The sequence below is a fragment of the Peromyscus maniculatus genome, chromosome 7 (assembly GCF_049852395.1).
Source record: "Peromyscus maniculatus bairdii isolate BWxNUB_F1_BW_parent chromosome 7, HU_Pman_BW_mat_3.1, whole genome shotgun sequence".
Classification (NCBI taxonomy): domain Eukaryota; kingdom Metazoa; phylum Chordata; class Mammalia; order Rodentia; family Cricetidae; genus Peromyscus; species Peromyscus maniculatus.
Window position 1 is genome coordinate 69,209,606 of NC_134858.1, and position 16,398 is coordinate 69,226,003.

A 16,398-nucleotide genomic window follows, 5' to 3' on the forward strand; every position below is an offset into this window, starting at 1 on the left:
GCCATCAGTCCTGACAGGGTCAGTGTCTGGACCCACATGGCGGAAGGAGTGAACTGACTTCCACACACATGCCATGGTACCCACAACAAATAAATATAATACAAATGGCTAATAATTTTAAATGACAAATCTACAAGGCTAGAGAGATGGCTCAGCAGTTAAGAGCACTGACTGCTCTTGTAGAGGACTTAGGTTCGGTTCCCAGCACCCACACAGCAGCTCACAATTGTCTGTTAACTCCAGTGCCAGTGGATCTGATGCCTCTGTGGACTCATATACAGGCAAACACTCACACACATAAAATAAGTCTTAAGAAAGAATAGAATTGACAAAACTTAACTAGTTAAGCTAGTTAACCGAGAAAGATGACTCAAATAAATCAGATATGAAAAAAAAAACATATCACAAATATAAATGATCGTAGCTCATTATGAATAATTATATACTAAAACATTGGAAAACCTAGAATTCTTAAACACATAAAAACTGAATCAAGAACTAGGAAATCTAAACTGGGGCTGGAGATGGCTCAGTGGTTAAGAGCACTGGCTCCTCTTCCAGAGGCCTCGGGTTCAATTCCCAACACATACATGGCAGCTCATAACTGTAACCCCAGTTCCAGGGTACCTGACACCCACATACAGATTATACATGCAAACAAAACACCAATGCACATAAATAAAAAATTTTAAAAGAAGATTTAAAAATCTAAACTAATAACAAAGGATAAGACAGAAGAAAATACATGGGAAATAGCTCAAAGCAGTAATGAAACATCTCTCATCTAAAAACGTCCTGGGCTTTCAGGCGTTGTCACTGTATTCTACAGAACAAGCCCTTCATGAAGGCAGCATTGTAGAAAACCAGAGATATAACCCCTAAAAAATCCCTAATACCTCTACAGAACATGAGGCAAAAAAAACTCCATTGAATACCAGCAGACAGAATTTTTTTTTTTTAATTTTCCGGAGCTGAGGACCAAACCCAGGGCCTTGTGCTAGCTAGGCAAGTGCTCTACCACTGAGCTAAATCCCCAATCCCTGAGCAGACAGAATTCAAAGGTCATATACCACGAGAAAGTGAGATACATACAAAGGAACCAAGACATTGCAACCAGTGCAAGACACTGAACCTGACAGGATGCACAAAATGATTGGCCCAAGACCATGTGATCAACATGGCAGGACACACAGGTGGACAAGGACCCTAAGGTCATTTCTATAGGTAGGGACAAAACATTTGATAAGATTCAGTATGCCTTTGTAATGGAGGACCTGGACTTCATGCTGCTAACTGAAACCAGCCGGTGCCAGAAAGACAAACACCAGGTTATCACTTTTGTGGCGACCAGGGGGTCTGTAGAACTGAATGGAAAAGTGGTCAGACTCTGGGAAGGACAATGGGTGAAGGGGATAGAAAACTCAATGAGGGACATCAAAACCACAAAAATGCAGTCGCTACTTCTGGTTCTTTGGCACAATGTGGTGACTATCAATCAAAACACCTGTAATCTCAGCACCTGGAAAGCTGATGAGTTCAAGGCCAACTTGAGCTCCATGGCAAGAGCATCTCAAAGAGACCAAAACATAAAAAAAAAAAAAAAAAAAAAAAGGTCCATTTTAAAATGACTAGGTAAAGACGAAGTTCCCAACACACAGAAATGACTGATGCCTCCCGTGGTGACCGCTCTGGGGAAGGAGCATTGGTTTGCTTTGGGGGTTTATAGTCCCTGGTAGGTTGACCACACACCCATGCATACAAGGGCAGCGCTAATCAGACTCAATAGGGTATGAATAAAAAGGGGGCACTTCACACACAAACCCACAACTGGCCAGTGCACACAGAACACAAGACTTCGGAATGCCCAGCCCTAAATGGGATACAGCACACCCCTCCTCTCAAAGCCCAGGGATCTATGTGGAAGAGGAAGATAGAACGATTGATTGTAAGAACCAGAGGTGGTCGATAACTTCAAGAAAATTGTGTTTTTCAGACACAACAGGGCAGGTGCACACACGGACTCACAGAGACTGCGACAGCATGTATAAGACCTCCACAAGCCAGGCGGTGGTGGTGGTGGTGGTGGTGCACACCTTTAATCCCAGCACTCGGGACAGAGGCAGATGGATCTCTGTGAGTTCAAGGCCAGCCTGGTCTACAGAGCAAGATCCAGGACAGGCACCAAAACTACACAGAGAAACCTTGTCTCTGGAGAAGCTAAAAAAAAAAAAAAAAAAAAAAAAAAAAAAAAAAAAAAAAAAAGAAGACCTCCACAAGCTCAGATAAATCCCAGCATACATGAGCGGAGGTGAGCATAAAATCCCACCCTAGCTAAGGAGCTGTTATTGACATTTAATTGCTGCTGGCTGGGGGAGAGTCAGTTTTCTTCAATGGCATGATAACTGGTATACTGACCACACACCAGAGAAGGCCCAATGCCCAGGAGTAGCTGGCCAACACTACTTTTAAAAGAGAGAACATCATTGGCTGGGCAGTGGTAGCAGACGACTTTAATCCCAGCACTCAGGAGGCAGAGGCAGATCTCTGAGAGTTGAGGCCAGCCTGGTCTACAGAGCTAGTTCCAGCACAGCCAAAGCTACACAGAGGAACCAAAGAGAGAGAGAACACTAAGTTGGGTGGGGTAGGGATGTGGGGGAGATCTGGGAAGAGTTGAGGAAGGGGAATGAATATTATCAAAATATACTGTATGCAATTTTCTCAGAATAAATAAAATTAAACTGTAAAGTTAGGAGGAAGTGTGGGGGTGAAATAACGTATGCATGTATAAAATTCTCAAAGAATAAGTAGTATTGCATTAAAAATTATTAGTTGTTGAAGAGATGGTAGTACTTATTGCCTTAACTAGAAAATAACCCACTGTACACGTGTGTCAAGTGACCACAATGTGCCCTCTAAAGGTATTCAAATATTAAGACCAAAAACAAAACACTCAAGTCCAGTTCCCTTAGGCCGTCCTTGTACAGAGCAAAGTAAAAATGCCAATACCACAGGGGCAAGCAGAGAACACTGGCCATTCCTTCCTCTTACCCCAGAGCCCTCGAGAGTCACATGCTACGGAAAGGCCCTGGGTTTACTCCTATGACTGCCGGGTAATGAATGCAGGCTCACAGCTGCTCTGGACACAGGGTGACAGGTGTGCCTCCTAGGGGAAGCCATACTGTTCACGCCCTGGGGCACAGACCTGCACTTAAGGGACACTGTGTGGGAGGGAACTCCATAGACCAGCAGCCTGGCCCAGCTTCTCCTGCCGCTTGGGCCCTCGCTCACAGAACTGGGGCTGCAGGTTCATAACACCTGAGCAAAGCAGCCCCCAAGGGCCCTTTCAGTTGCCTGGAACAGTAGGTGTTTGGTGATTGCCCTATCCTTTAGGATGTTCAGGGAGCCTTCCAAGGAAGACAGAGGTCCCTGCCCTACCCTGCAGAAAAGAGAAACTGGTCCCCCAAATTGCAGGGATGCAGAAGACCCAGATGTTAGTAGAGAAATCAAGTTGCGGTGGGGTCCCAGGTTGAGAAGAGAAGTAATACAAATGTATCAAAGGCAGAGGACAGCCTCTCCCGCAGCTGTGCAGGTAACTAGGGTAACTGGAACGGCCCTGTTCCAGCCATGCACCTGTCTGAGCCTGTTAAGTCTTCTGGAAACTCCCACGCAGGTGCCATCACCCTGCTTTTCTGATGGGAGAGTCAGGACCATGCCTGGATCAGATCTGGATGGAAGCAGCTTGGGTATTTTACAAAAATCCCTCAGTTCTTGATGTATGGAAAAACCCTACAGGAAGCAGAGTGTCGGTGGGGAGTAGATTCTGTAGAGTTCCAAAGGAAATGTCTACAGGGGAGTGAGTGGAGAGGGCATGGAGGGCATGGGGACTGCCGTGTCCCAGTGCTGGGTCCCAGCTGTGAGCATAGATTACAGCAGCAGCCACTGGCCTCAGGCGGGGCATCTACCAGGACACAGACCTCCCATATGACAGGGCTCTAAGATGGGGAGGGGACAGGGGAGGGCAGGGTGGGCATGGGCATCTCTGGAGGTCTCTGCAAGTCCAAGCCCCCTCTTCCCAGAAAGGGGGGCAAATGAAAAGCAAAATCAAAATAGTAACTCCTCATACCCCACCATGTCCCCTCAAAAGAGGGCTATTAAAATAAATCAGAAGAACAGGAAAGAATAAAGCGCAGCCATAAAAATCCCAACAGTGACAGTAGCCAGGCATGCTGTGTTTCTTGAGTCCTGGAAAACACGACAGATTCCTCTCCATGATTCCAAAGAACAGCCTGGCACTACACTCTAAAATAAATCCACCTTGGGGAAGAAACCTCAAGGAGTTCTGCATGGCGTTACAGAAAAGGTCCCAAGAGGACTGGTTTCACCACAAACCCGGGGGAGTGCCAGGAGTCATCGCTTCAGAGGCTCAACTCAGCACCCAGATCTTCAGGACCGCGCCCAAGGCCTGAGGTCACATTCTTATCCTTGTTTGGACCCAGGGAAGTAAGTGTGAGGGTGGAGAAATACTTCATGTAAGCTTAGTGTTTTACATGCTCTGTTAACTAGACGGAACCAAGACTCTGCAGCCAAATTAAAACCAACAGGAATGGAAGGCAGCAACCTATGGCAGCTGGATTGGATGAATGCTAACTGTGGAACATTTTGATGGGAAACAGCAGATACGATTCTAGCAGCCTGCAGCGTTAGAATACCCATGACCCGAGCTAGCTCTCAGGACTAGAAGCTGTAGTCTTTTGGGCTAATGAAAAGCCAGAGATATTTATGATTGCTAATAATAGCAGCCTCCTGGACTGGGTTTGTCAATGGTCTGTGAAGAGGTTGGCAAGCCTATGCTTCTGGACTGGGATTAGAATTCTATCCTAGGAATTACCATCAGCCAGCTTGCACAGTGGAGTTTGGAGTAGCTGATATGGTAAGAGGCCGTTCTGAGCCTGAAGTCTCTTTAAAAGAGGAAACCCCACTGTGGTCTGTCACTTAGCTCCTGAAAAGGGACTATTTGGAGTCTCATCACTCATTCCTATATCCCCAGGCACTAACTGAGGAGCAGGTGTGAGCCAGCCACAAAGGAGCAGTTTCTGAAAGGGACTGTTCCTGCCTCCAGCTTTATCTACTGGGATGTGTCTGGCGGTTTCCAAGGCAACAAGGCAGCCTTGTCAGCCCCTGCGAAGACGGCGATGCTCCCCAATTTTTGAAGTTGGTATTTTCCCCCCTGCCCGCCAGCTGTGGCACGGGATGAGTCAACCTACGACTGTGCTGTGTCATCCTGGCTTTCAAGGCTGAGCGGATGCCTTTGGGTAAGGCCAGCCTTGCTGTGTGCATTCAGCTACCAACAGCAGGATACGCAGTGATGCCCACTGAGCCAGGATACTAGCCTATCAGCACGTTTAAAAACTCAACAGGCTAGATCTCTTTCTGCCTACCTGAGCCCTTTACAAAAATGAGAGTCAGAAGACACAGAGGTTAAAAAAAAAAATAACCCTTGTGTATCTTAAGTGCTATTACCATTATCGTTGTTATTGTATAAGGTCTCCTGTAGCCCAGGCTGGCCTCAAACTGGCTATGTAACCAGGATGGCCGTGAACTCCTTGTCTTCACCCTCTCACCCACACCTGGATGACCAGCAGACACGGCTATATCCAGTCTATGAGGTGCTGGGGAATGGACTCAGGGCTTTGTGTGTGCTAAGCAAGCACCCTGCCAACTGAGCCGCACCCCCAACCCGGGTAATATTACTCTTAACTTGAAGACCTTTAGAATCTGATTCAAGGATGGAGTCAAACTGTGGCCCTACTTCTTACAAGTTATGCGACTGTAGGCAGTGACTATACCTTCCAAGCCATGGAAACAGCCAAGAAAGCATGCAAGAAAATCCTTCCAAGTCCTCAGTGTGGTAGGCAGGAGTCATGGGTGGAAACGTTGAGTTTGGTTTTATGGTACTGGAGTTGAACCTGGGCCCCCCGGATGTAGGAGAGTGTAGTGTCACAGGCCTGTATGCCCAGCCCTCTTGTGCTAAGACAGAGTTTCACTGTAATCTGCCCAGGCTGACCTTGTACTCACTCTGTAACTCAGGCCGGCCTTGAAATGACAATCCTCCTGCCTCAGCCTCCTGAGTAGCTAGGTTTATAGGTCTCTGCTACTGGATCTAGCAGAGAAACATAGTTTTTGGAGAAAGAAAGGTAAAAAGGGGCTGGAGAGATGGCTCAGAGGTTAAGAGCACTGACTGCTGTTCCGGAGGTCCTGAGTTCAATTCCCAGCACCCACATGGTGGCTCACAACCATCTGTAACGAGATCTGGTGCCCTCTTCTGGTCATACATGCTATATACAAAATAAATTAAATCTTAAAAAAAAAAAAAAAAGAAAAAAGAAAGGTAAAAAGGCTTCTCTGGGCTTTAAACAGACCCAGAGCCTGTAAAACAGTTAGTTCCTCGGAGAATCTTTCTTCAGCTCACACACAAGTCAGATGGAATCCTTTCTGGTCTGTGTGTGGGAAAACAGACAGACACTCTGCCCCTTTTATAAATATGGCCTTCTGCCAAAGCAAATCTATTCCTTCTCAATATCAGCCACGTTTGAAAGCCAGTCTAAGCCTCAAAAGGTGAGGAAAACATTTATCTTGATTAGGATTCTCTGAGTTTATTTATTATCCTGAGTATGTATGGAAGAAAACCCCCAAGACTCGGGAAGTAAATAATGGGGCCAGCAAGTATGGTCGGGGGGTGGGGGGGTGGGGGGGAGTAACAAGCAAAGCCAGAGGCATAGAATATTGTGTTCTCACAGCTGCCTTCTCCGCCCCTAGGAGCAGCCCAGTTAAGGTCTTCTCGGGGTACCCCCTCCTCACCCCCAGCTCTGGTATTGACCCTATAGAACACTGTATGCGCTTTACTGTTATACTGAACAACCTTCCATACCTCCCACTGCCTTGAGGATTACACCATTCAACAGCCTCAGTCTGCCTCTCCAAAGGTGCCACCTCTGCTTTCCTCACGGAAACCGGAAGTGTGTGCGAGCATTCACGGTTTCTCAACATCCCGAGCTTACCGGCCAGTCTGCTCTGGCTCGGAGGCCGTGCCCGCTCTGCTGAGCTGTTCTCAGCCAGACCATTTCTTCAAAGCTGACTCCAGGCTAAGACTCCTCTCAAAACCCTTCCCTGGTCACTCTTGCCCTCACTGGCTGCTGGAGTCCTTCACTTGGTGTTTCGTATCTGTGCCATTGTACCGTCAGCTAAGCACTTGTTACGTGTTCACCTCCTTCGCCAGGCTGACCTCATGTTGGACATCCTGCAGATGTACCGCTCTGCCATGCACGCGGTCCTGTTTGCTGTGTTCTGCAGGCCCTGGCAGTTAAAACACTGCCTTTGGAAAAAGGAAGCTTGAGCTGCCTCTGCAGCCGGCTGCCACACACCTCTGGCCAAAGTCCTTTCTGGCTGTGGGCCTCAAATCTTTCACCCATTACACAGTTCAGGAGATTTGACCTCTGACGTCCTTGTCAGACCTAAGGTTCTGAAAGAGGACTAGCCTTCCGCTAATATTGCTGGGATCCTTTCATCTAGCCTGTTTACCTATCGCTGGGACTAGGAGAAAGTCCGAGATATATTGGTAGGAAGCAAAAATTCAGAAGATCTTAGAAATAATGAGTTTTAAGTAGAGAACAGAAAACTTTAACTTTTTAAAGAGAGCAAGAGTTAAAAAGAATCTTTGCCCAGGCTTTCTCTTATCAGTGCCCAGTAGCAGTCTGCTGGGGACCCAGGGCAAACACTGTTCATAGAACTCAAGGGGACAGATGCCACTTTCTTTCCTTTTGTGGCTGCCCTTGCTAGGGGCATCAGAAGGTCAGAACTGACGAGGGAGAGGAGAAGGGGTTCAGCTTTTGGGTGCCCCTCTTCTTGCTGTGAGAATGGCAGGCAGCCACAGGAGCATGGCCCTGGAAGGTCCCCACTGGCCAGGGCCTGTCTGTCTATACCCAAAGCTCTCTCCACATGGCCTTTATTTTAAAGGCAGAAAAATCAGCCTTGGCTCAACCTCCGCTTTGAGAAGAACGCTTGCTGGAGAGGCGGAGGGCATCCCTTCAAATGTCCCTCTCGAATCGGGAGGCATCAAAGGTCAAAGAACTCAATCTGCGGGTTTCACTCACCAGCCATGGTGGCACACACCCGTAACCCCAGCACTCAGAGGCTGAGGCAGGAGGATGGAGACTTTGAGGCTAGCTTGGGCTTCATAGCAAGACCCTATAGCCAAAAACCACGAGAGGAAGGAAGGAGAAGCACCCACCTACCTTGGGGCTTTTGTTTTTCATCAGTTTCCACATCAATTTGAACTTGATTTTCAGCTCCTCCATTTACAGCAAGCTTGGGCCTTTCCCTCTACCTCACAGAAACAGTGTTAGAGGACAATAGAGCGAATGGTGGCGGCCTGGGAAAGGGGAGCCCTCAGAATACAGCAAGCTTGGGCCTTTCCCTCTACCTCACAGAAACAGTGTTACAGGACAATAGAGCGAATGGTGGCGGCCTGGGAAAGGGGAGCCCTCAGAATACAGCAAGCTTGGGCCTTTCCCTCTACCTCACAGAAACAGTGTTAGAGGACAATAGAGCGAATGGTGGCGGCCTGGGAAAGGGGAGCCCTCAGAACCTTCTACACAAATAGCTTCATTTTTGCCTTTGTTGATGTGTGAGAAATGGTCTCATGTAGCCCAGGCTGGTCTAGAACTCCATGTGTAGCCAAGGATGGATGAGCTTGAACTTCTGATCCTCCTGCCTGCATTCCTCGGATCCCAGCCATACATGACCATGCCAGTTTATGCAGTGTTGGGGATTGAACCCAGGGCTTTGTGCTTGATGGGCAGTTACTGTACCAGCTGAGCTACGTCTCCAGTCCCAGCCTCATTTTCATAGACTCAGTAACCTGGGGATTTCCCAGAGCTCCACGGGAGGCAGCACAGGACAGCACAGGAAAAGCCCGCCAGTGCCCACGGAGTGCCCTTCCCAGCAGCCCCCAGGTTGGTGTCCTTATCCTTCCTCCTGTAGGGACCTCAAGTTCTTGACTCAGTGGAAAATTTTCAACACTGACCATTGAGGCAAGCAGTCACATCCCCGTGACCATGTTCAGTGAGAAGAAAAGGAAAAGACCAAAGTCATTCTGGGGCCAGACACCTCGTGGTCCTGGGCTCAGCAATGGAGGCACTGTGTTCTGGTTCAGCATGCCTGTGTTTTGTTTTGGGTGTAAATCGGGGGACTGGGAACCGGTTTTAACCGCCTGGATATTGGTAAGGTGACACAGTCCTCACCATTCCTCCCACTGTGCCCATGTCACAAGGAAGGTTGACCAAACAAGCCCACAGGCACTTCTGTCATTATGCATGCTTAGCAGGTTGGGTGACGGGTGACGCAGATCCTTAGCCAAACCGGCAGGAACACCTAACAAAACAACTCTAAGTCCAGGAAGAAAACTTAAGAAACACAGTAAGAACTTTGGGGAGCCAAGGTCAAGGTTGAGGTATCTGTCTGTATCTTGGCATTCAAGGAAGTCTCTCTCTCTCTTTCTCTCTCTCAACCTCTGCTGCGTGGGCTTCTGAATGCTATCCCACCATCAGAATAGCTTAGGAACCAGAACTAGAGCCCAGGAGCCTGGTTTAGAGATCCCTGCACTGACCCATCCCATAGCCCCTGAGTACCACGCTTTCCAAGGAAGCCTGCGCGCATCAGAAGGGTGGGTGGCAAAGAAGCCAGAGAGCATTTCAGCTTCAGCTCTGAACAGGGGCTGCCAGCCCGGTGATGACAGCACTTTGCCCCCAAGCCTCCAGCCTAGTCGCTCTGAGTTGAACGGACAATGCTAAGCCTCCTAGTGGCTGAATCTCCCATGGTGATCTGTATGGCAAGAATGTTTCCTCCTTGCTCTGAGGAATCCTCAGGTTTAGCCTCTCCTGCGTCCTTTCTCCATGATGCCGTGCATCACCCTCGATAGCTCCCTCGTACCTGTTCCCTGCTCCAAGTGATCCTCTCTGACAGCAAATCAGCACTGGTTCTTTCTTCTTCCAATTCAATCTCCAGCTGGGCCACCTTGTCCTGAGAAAGGGACACATAAACAGGTTTCTTCACTTACACAGGATTAGGAGCAAGGGGGGCCCATGAAAGAAATGAGAGCTGATTATTGTTAGGGCTTGGGAACATAAGACATCCCTTTCTTTTCTCCTTCACCTCCCTTTCTTCCTTCCTAAAGGATTCATCCTGAGCTGTATGGCAAGAACATTTCTCATATATCCCAGGTTAGCCTCGAACCTGCTATATAGTCCAGGATTACCTTGAACTCCTGACCTCCCTGCATCTACTGCCCCCCCCCAAGTGCTGGCATTACAAGAGTGTGCCTGTATGTTGGGTGCTAGAGACTGAACCCAGAGAGTTTCCTGTATGCTAGGCAAATACTCTACCAGCTGGGCTACACCCCCAGCCCTCATACATATTTGTTGCTTTGGGGATATAATTGGGCATGTATAAAATATATAAAAGGAGAAAGGGCATTACCCTAAGCCCCAAAGAACACTAAAGTTATGTTAGTATATATTATATTAGTATCTTAAACCGGTCCCTATTAAAGTCAACATACAGTCTGAGAAGCCATCCAGAACGCTCCTGCAAATACTTCATGCTCAAGAGGATTGCTCCTGGGAGTGCAAGCACATGCGTCTGGCCTGCCTCTTCTTTAAGAGTAGCCATGAGCAACTGTGTGGTGGACAGTCCTAAACCTACACCGATTACCCAGGGCAGGGGTGGTCAGTTCTGGGAAATTCACCATCACAGAGGAATAACCATCTGTCCCTCTGGTCTCTGTCTAATATCACTGACAGTTAAGAAAGAAGTATTTTGAAGTAGTTTTATGTGTGAGAGAGAGAGGTTTCCACGCTCGGACCTCAGAATGCTCTGACCCTGGGGCTGGGGGACTTGAACCTGTGTTTCTTGTCTCCAAGATTTGTCACAGGTCTGGGTAAACTTGGAGCCGTAGATGCTTTTTAAATGTAATATATTTCTAAAACATTTTTTCACTCTTTTTTATCTTATGTATAAGGGTGTTTTTGCTGCATGACTGTGTACCACATGCGTATAATACCCGTGGAGGCCAGAAGAGGGGCATCGGTTTCCTTGCACTGGAGTTACGGGTGGGGTTGTGAGCCACCATATGGGTCCTCTGGAAGAGCAGCCACCCACTCTTAACCACTGGGCCATCTCTCTAGCCCCAACAGATGCTTTTTTAAAACCCAACCTTTTGAGTTTTCAAAGGCAGCCCTTGTGTGCAAGTATGATCTATGAAACCACCAGAATTGACTGACAACCAAGAATGGTTCCATAAACAATAGAAATGAAACTCTCATAACTCCTGTGAATGATGAACTGTCAGTGAATGAACGGCCTTGTCAGGAAGTGATCAAACCCTCAGGGAGGGCCAGCAAGATGGCTGAAAAATTAAAAGCACTTATTGCGAAGACAGACTAGAGTTCAAACTCCAGAGCCCATATAAAAATGAAGAGCACTAACTCAACAAAGCTGTCCTCTGTCCCTCATACTCATGCTGTGGTGTGCACTTGCATGCACATACACATAATAATAAATAAAATAATTGAAAAACCTATAAAGAAACCCAAAAGTTCTCTCCTGGGAGCAGAAGTTCCCAGAAACCACCTCAGGACATGGCTGGCCCCTGCCTGAAGTTTCCTATCCATCCAGATCACTCAGAAATCACAACATATTCACAGAGCTTCAGCCACCTGGGGCTGAATTAAAAAAAAAAAAATGTTCATTGTGGGTGAGTTCTTGAAAATTAGTTACGTTTTAATGAAGGAATGGGAAAGGCATGAGTCATAGCAACATGGCCATGGCAGTCACCTCTTAGAGCAACTCCCCTCAGGTGCCTTTCATGGTAGCAGGACCTCTAGAAGCTACCACTGCAGAACAAGTGGAGAAATACCTCCAGTGGTATTCAGCTGTACTGCTGTTTCAAGACCTGAAGTTGCCCAGAGGAAATGTCAGAATATCCTGGACTCAAAGGAGAAGCTCGGATTTCAGCTAAAATCACTTATATTTAAAAGACTTATTTTTTATTTTTAGTTAGGCGGCTGTGTGAGGGTATGTGCATGTGAGTGCAGGTGCCAGAAGAGGCCAGCAGAGGGCGCTCATTGGATTTCCTGGAGTTGGAGTTGCAGGAAGCTGTGAGCCACCCAACATGAGTGCTGGGAATTGAACCCAGGCCTTCTGCAAGAGTCGTATGTGCTCTTAACTGCTGAGCCGTCTCTCCAGAGCCCCCAAAATTGGTTCTTAGTCAGGCTCTTTTTCTGCTCCCAATCCATACTATTCAGATAACATATGAAGTCTAAGCCAGAGCCCATCATACCAAAGCTCCTTGTTCACTGCTTGATAGGTTTCAACTTGGTGTGTGTGTGTGTGTGTGTGTGTGTGTGTGTGTGTGTGGACAACAGACAAGTGGACCACAGAGGTCAGTGTCAGGTGTCTCCCTCAGTTACTCTCCATCTTGTTTTTTGAGACAGGGGTCTCTTATTGGTCTGGGACTCACCAAGTAGGGTAGACTGCCTGGCCAACCCCAGGCATCCTCCTGTCTCTGCCCCCCTAGCACTGGGATTACAGGTCCACACTGACATGAGCGGCTTTTTACATGTGTGCCAGGAATCTGAACAGGGGTCCACATGCTTATATGGCATATGCTTTACCACCCAAGCCAGCTCCCTAACCCAGCTGGTTGCTTTTAACCAGGGTGTCTAGGCCCTAGAACAATCCGTTTCTAGTTAACTAGGTTGACCTTAGCTTATCTGAAAATGGCTCCCTAAAGGGATCAGAAAGAAAATATTAGAAAAATATAGCAGCCTCATAAACAAAGCAGTAAAATTGCTGTCAGGCTACTCTGGTCTCTGAGAAAGGCCCATCTAATAAAATCTCCACTGGCTCAAACTTCACTTCCTAGATACAAACTACAAAGCACCCCGGAGGCTTTAAAAAGCTATTTCTGTTTATTTAAAAAGCTGAATGAGGAATTCATTGATTCTGAGCTTAAGCCATCTCTTGCTGGCCTTGAGCACCACGCCTGTCTTTTATCCAAACCCTGACAATGTTAATGTCTCCCCCAAAGTCTGAGGCTTGTTTTTCAGTCTCTCTCTTACTCTCTAAATTCCACTGGGGGCAGGGGGGAGCATATGTTTCTGGTTTAGGGTCAATTCCTCTCTTGAAATCATTCCTTTTTAGCAATTCAGGTTCTTCCCATCATCTCAGAGGACCATGAACAGTGGGGTTCTGGTATTTTATTTATATGTTTTTTTTTCCTCCAGCATTATGTATTAGCTTGTGGATACTCACCCCCAGCTGGTGACTGCTTTGGGCAGTTTCAGAAACGGCAATGAACTGGACCATAGTTTGCCCATAGCTCTAGGTACATACACACGCAGGAAGATGGGCCAGGAATAAGAACGGACTGGGTGGTTTGGGGTCTGAGGCACAGTGTGCATCCTGACTGGACAGTCAGGAGTCTTGCAGCCTTGGTAGTGAAAACATTGCTGAAGGGACATAACGCCGTCCGCCAAGTTCTTTGGGGATGAGCTTATATCTTCTTCAAAGCAATGAACCATTAGACTAAATTGTACCCTTCACTCCTTCCAGCTTTGACACTACAACACGATAAACTGCCTCCCCCCAACAAGAAAAGATCTTAAAACACCAAGCTAGAAAGAGTGAAAACCCAAGACTTCCTACATAGGAGACGTTCCCCTGGTGGCCCAGACGTGTACCCACACACCTCCATCTGCTTAAGGAGTCGGCTGCGGTCATCCCGGAGGTGGCTCTTGGCCTCCAGCTCGTACTCCAGGTCCTTCAGCGACTGCTCCAGAAGTTGCCTTTTGGTGAGCGCTTCATCCTCAGCTCGTTGGTAGTCCCGCAACTCTTCCTCCTTGAGGCGCAACTAGAAGGAGAGAGCGTTCGATACATAACACATATCTGCATACACGTCTGCGCACCAGGTACATGCCTGCCTCAAGGAGGCCAGAAGACAGAGTGCACAGGCCCACTCCGAAGCAGAGAGGAGCAAATTCCACCTCTCTCTAGGCTTTGGCTTTCCATTTTATAAAACGAGAGTTTTTCCGTTGTAAGCAGAAAACTGCTAAGTTATAAATTCAACTGATTAGATGTTGACTACTCTTTCAATTACACAGAACACATAAAAAAATCAGAGTATGAACAAGTATTGTGATGTTTTTGTATTAGATGTTAACATATCTGTATGTATGGATGTATGTATTGCATGAATGACGCCTTTCTTATTATGAGCCGGGGTCAAAACCACTTACTTGAAAGTCACTAAAGTAGCTAAGTGTTCTTGTATTGGTGCCGTCTCAAGAGAGGTTTAAAATGAAAACTGAATTAATGGTCTCTAAGCAACCAGCAGGTACAAAATCCAAGAACATAATCGCACTCATTAGGCAACAGCCACTGCGGTGCAGAAAATCAGCGACAGCTACAGTGCTCTTTTCGTCCACAAGGTGGCACTCATCTAATAGTTTTGAGGAATGTATAACTGCAGTTTGGGTCCCAGGAGCCTCACTGGCCAGTGGGAATGTCTCAAACAGCCCAACCTGGTAGGCTGACTCGGGGAGGCTCCACTCGGAGTCCTTCGTTGCCAATATCAAACCCTTCTGCAGATGGAGAAGAAGGCACAGTGCTAAGAAGAGGACACCACAGAGGTTTATTCCTTCAGCGAGTTCACGGAAAATCCGGCCCGAGGACGGCGGACTTCAGCATTGCATTCTACTGGAGGCTGGCAGAACCCCAGCCATTTCTAGCACAGTCCCACTTGGAAGGAGACAACTGCTGGATGGTCAGCGCACGCCTTTAATCCCAGCACCCGGGAGGCAGAGACAGGCGGATCTCTGTGAGTTCGAGGCCAGCCTGGTCTATATAGCAACATCCATCCAGGACAGGCTCCAAAACAACACAGAGAAACCCTGTCTCCAAAAACCAAAAACTAAAACCAAGCCAAAACAAAATAAAACAAAAGCCAAAACTCAAATACTCCAAATCCAAAACTAAAAGACATTTGGATTGTGGATTTTTTTTTGAACTGGAAATGACAAAATCTTCACAAATGTTCCAAAATCTCTGAATTCAGAAATGCTAGATGTATTTCTAGTATTTCAAGCATGTCAGATAAGGACTACTCATCCCACTGAGCATCTCAGAGAAACCTGCCCTGAACCAAAAGTAAGCAAGACAGTCCTACATGGGATATCTGCATCCTCCCTTCCCACACTTGAGGACATCACAGAAGATGAGACAGAAAAAAAAAATGGATGAGCCAGAGGAAGAGGCAGAGTGCCGTGGAATACTGTCACAGGCTTGACATAGCCATTGCACTCGGCAGCTGGAATTAAGCTTCACAGCCCCACCCCACCCCTCCCTGATTTATAGTCCACGGTTGCTCACAGAGAGAAAGACACCTTCTTCAGTGGTACAGCCATGGTCCTGTAGATAACTCCTCATCCCCTTCCTAAAAGCACCCCTAAACAGACAGGGACGCACAGATGTGAAAGTAGAGGGGAGGCTGGGTGGGGAGAGAAGGGGGTCAGCAGGAGGGAAGGGACGAGTGTGGCGAGGTGATCAAAAGACATCAGATACGTCTATGAAATGTCACAAGGAGACCCATTGCTGTATGTAATTAATATCTGCCAAGGAAAATGAAAGTAAGCAAGTAACTTTTTATCCAGTCAGTGCCACCTTTGTGTAGTTAGACAGGATTTCGAAAATGAACCAGAGATGGTGAACTTTAAGCCTTACTTCCTTAAAGGTCGGTCACCCTCATCAGAAGCTCCGGGTCTCCCTTCGTCAGCAGAAGGGTGGCCAGGCCACTGCTCTCAAGGCAAGGGCAGCTGGTAGGCAGCGCTGTGCAAGCCCATAGCAATTTTCAGCTAAAGAGTTTCACTCAGGGAAAGGAGGAACAGAGATAAACTCGAGTCATCCAAGGGTCTGGAGGGGTCTTGACTTATGAATTCATTTCTAAACATTCTGACTTCAATATTAGAGGGGTGGCATCTGCCTCCTTTCCCTTCAGAGAGATGAGGAATCGGTCTGCCATTCAAATACAAAAGTATCTTGAAGGGCTACACCAACAGAAAACCTAAGAAGGGCCATCTCTGCTTTCATATAGCAAACACTTTCTTAAAAAGAAGCAGAAGTGCAGGAGGAGGAGGAGGAGGAGGGGGGGGGAGGAGGAGGAGGTGGAGACTAAAGAGATGGCTCAGTGGTTAAGAGCACTTGCTGCTCTTGCAGAGGCCCTGAGTTCAATTCCTAGTAACCACATGGTGGCTCACAACCATCTATAATGGGGTCTGATGCCCTCTT

At 47.4% G+C, this 16,398-nt stretch overlaps 1 protein-coding gene across 3 annotated transcripts in view; it reads right to left on the reverse strand.

The window, feature by feature from the left end:
• The window catches only part of Cgnl1 (cingulin like 1), a 151,529-nt gene that overhangs the window by 10,389 nt on the left and 124,742 nt on the right, over positions 1-16,398 (reverse strand). For all 3 annotated transcript variants that reach the window (XM_042281226.2, XM_006973784.4, XM_076576656.1), the window contains 2 exons: positions 13,805-13,966; positions 9,988-10,077 (listed from right to left, as the gene is read on the reverse strand). In XM_042281226.2, the coding sequence (XP_042137160.1) occupies positions 9,988-10,077; positions 13,805-13,966 (252 nt within the window). The remainder of the gene's footprint in view (positions 1-9,987; positions 10,078-13,804; positions 13,967-16,398) is intronic.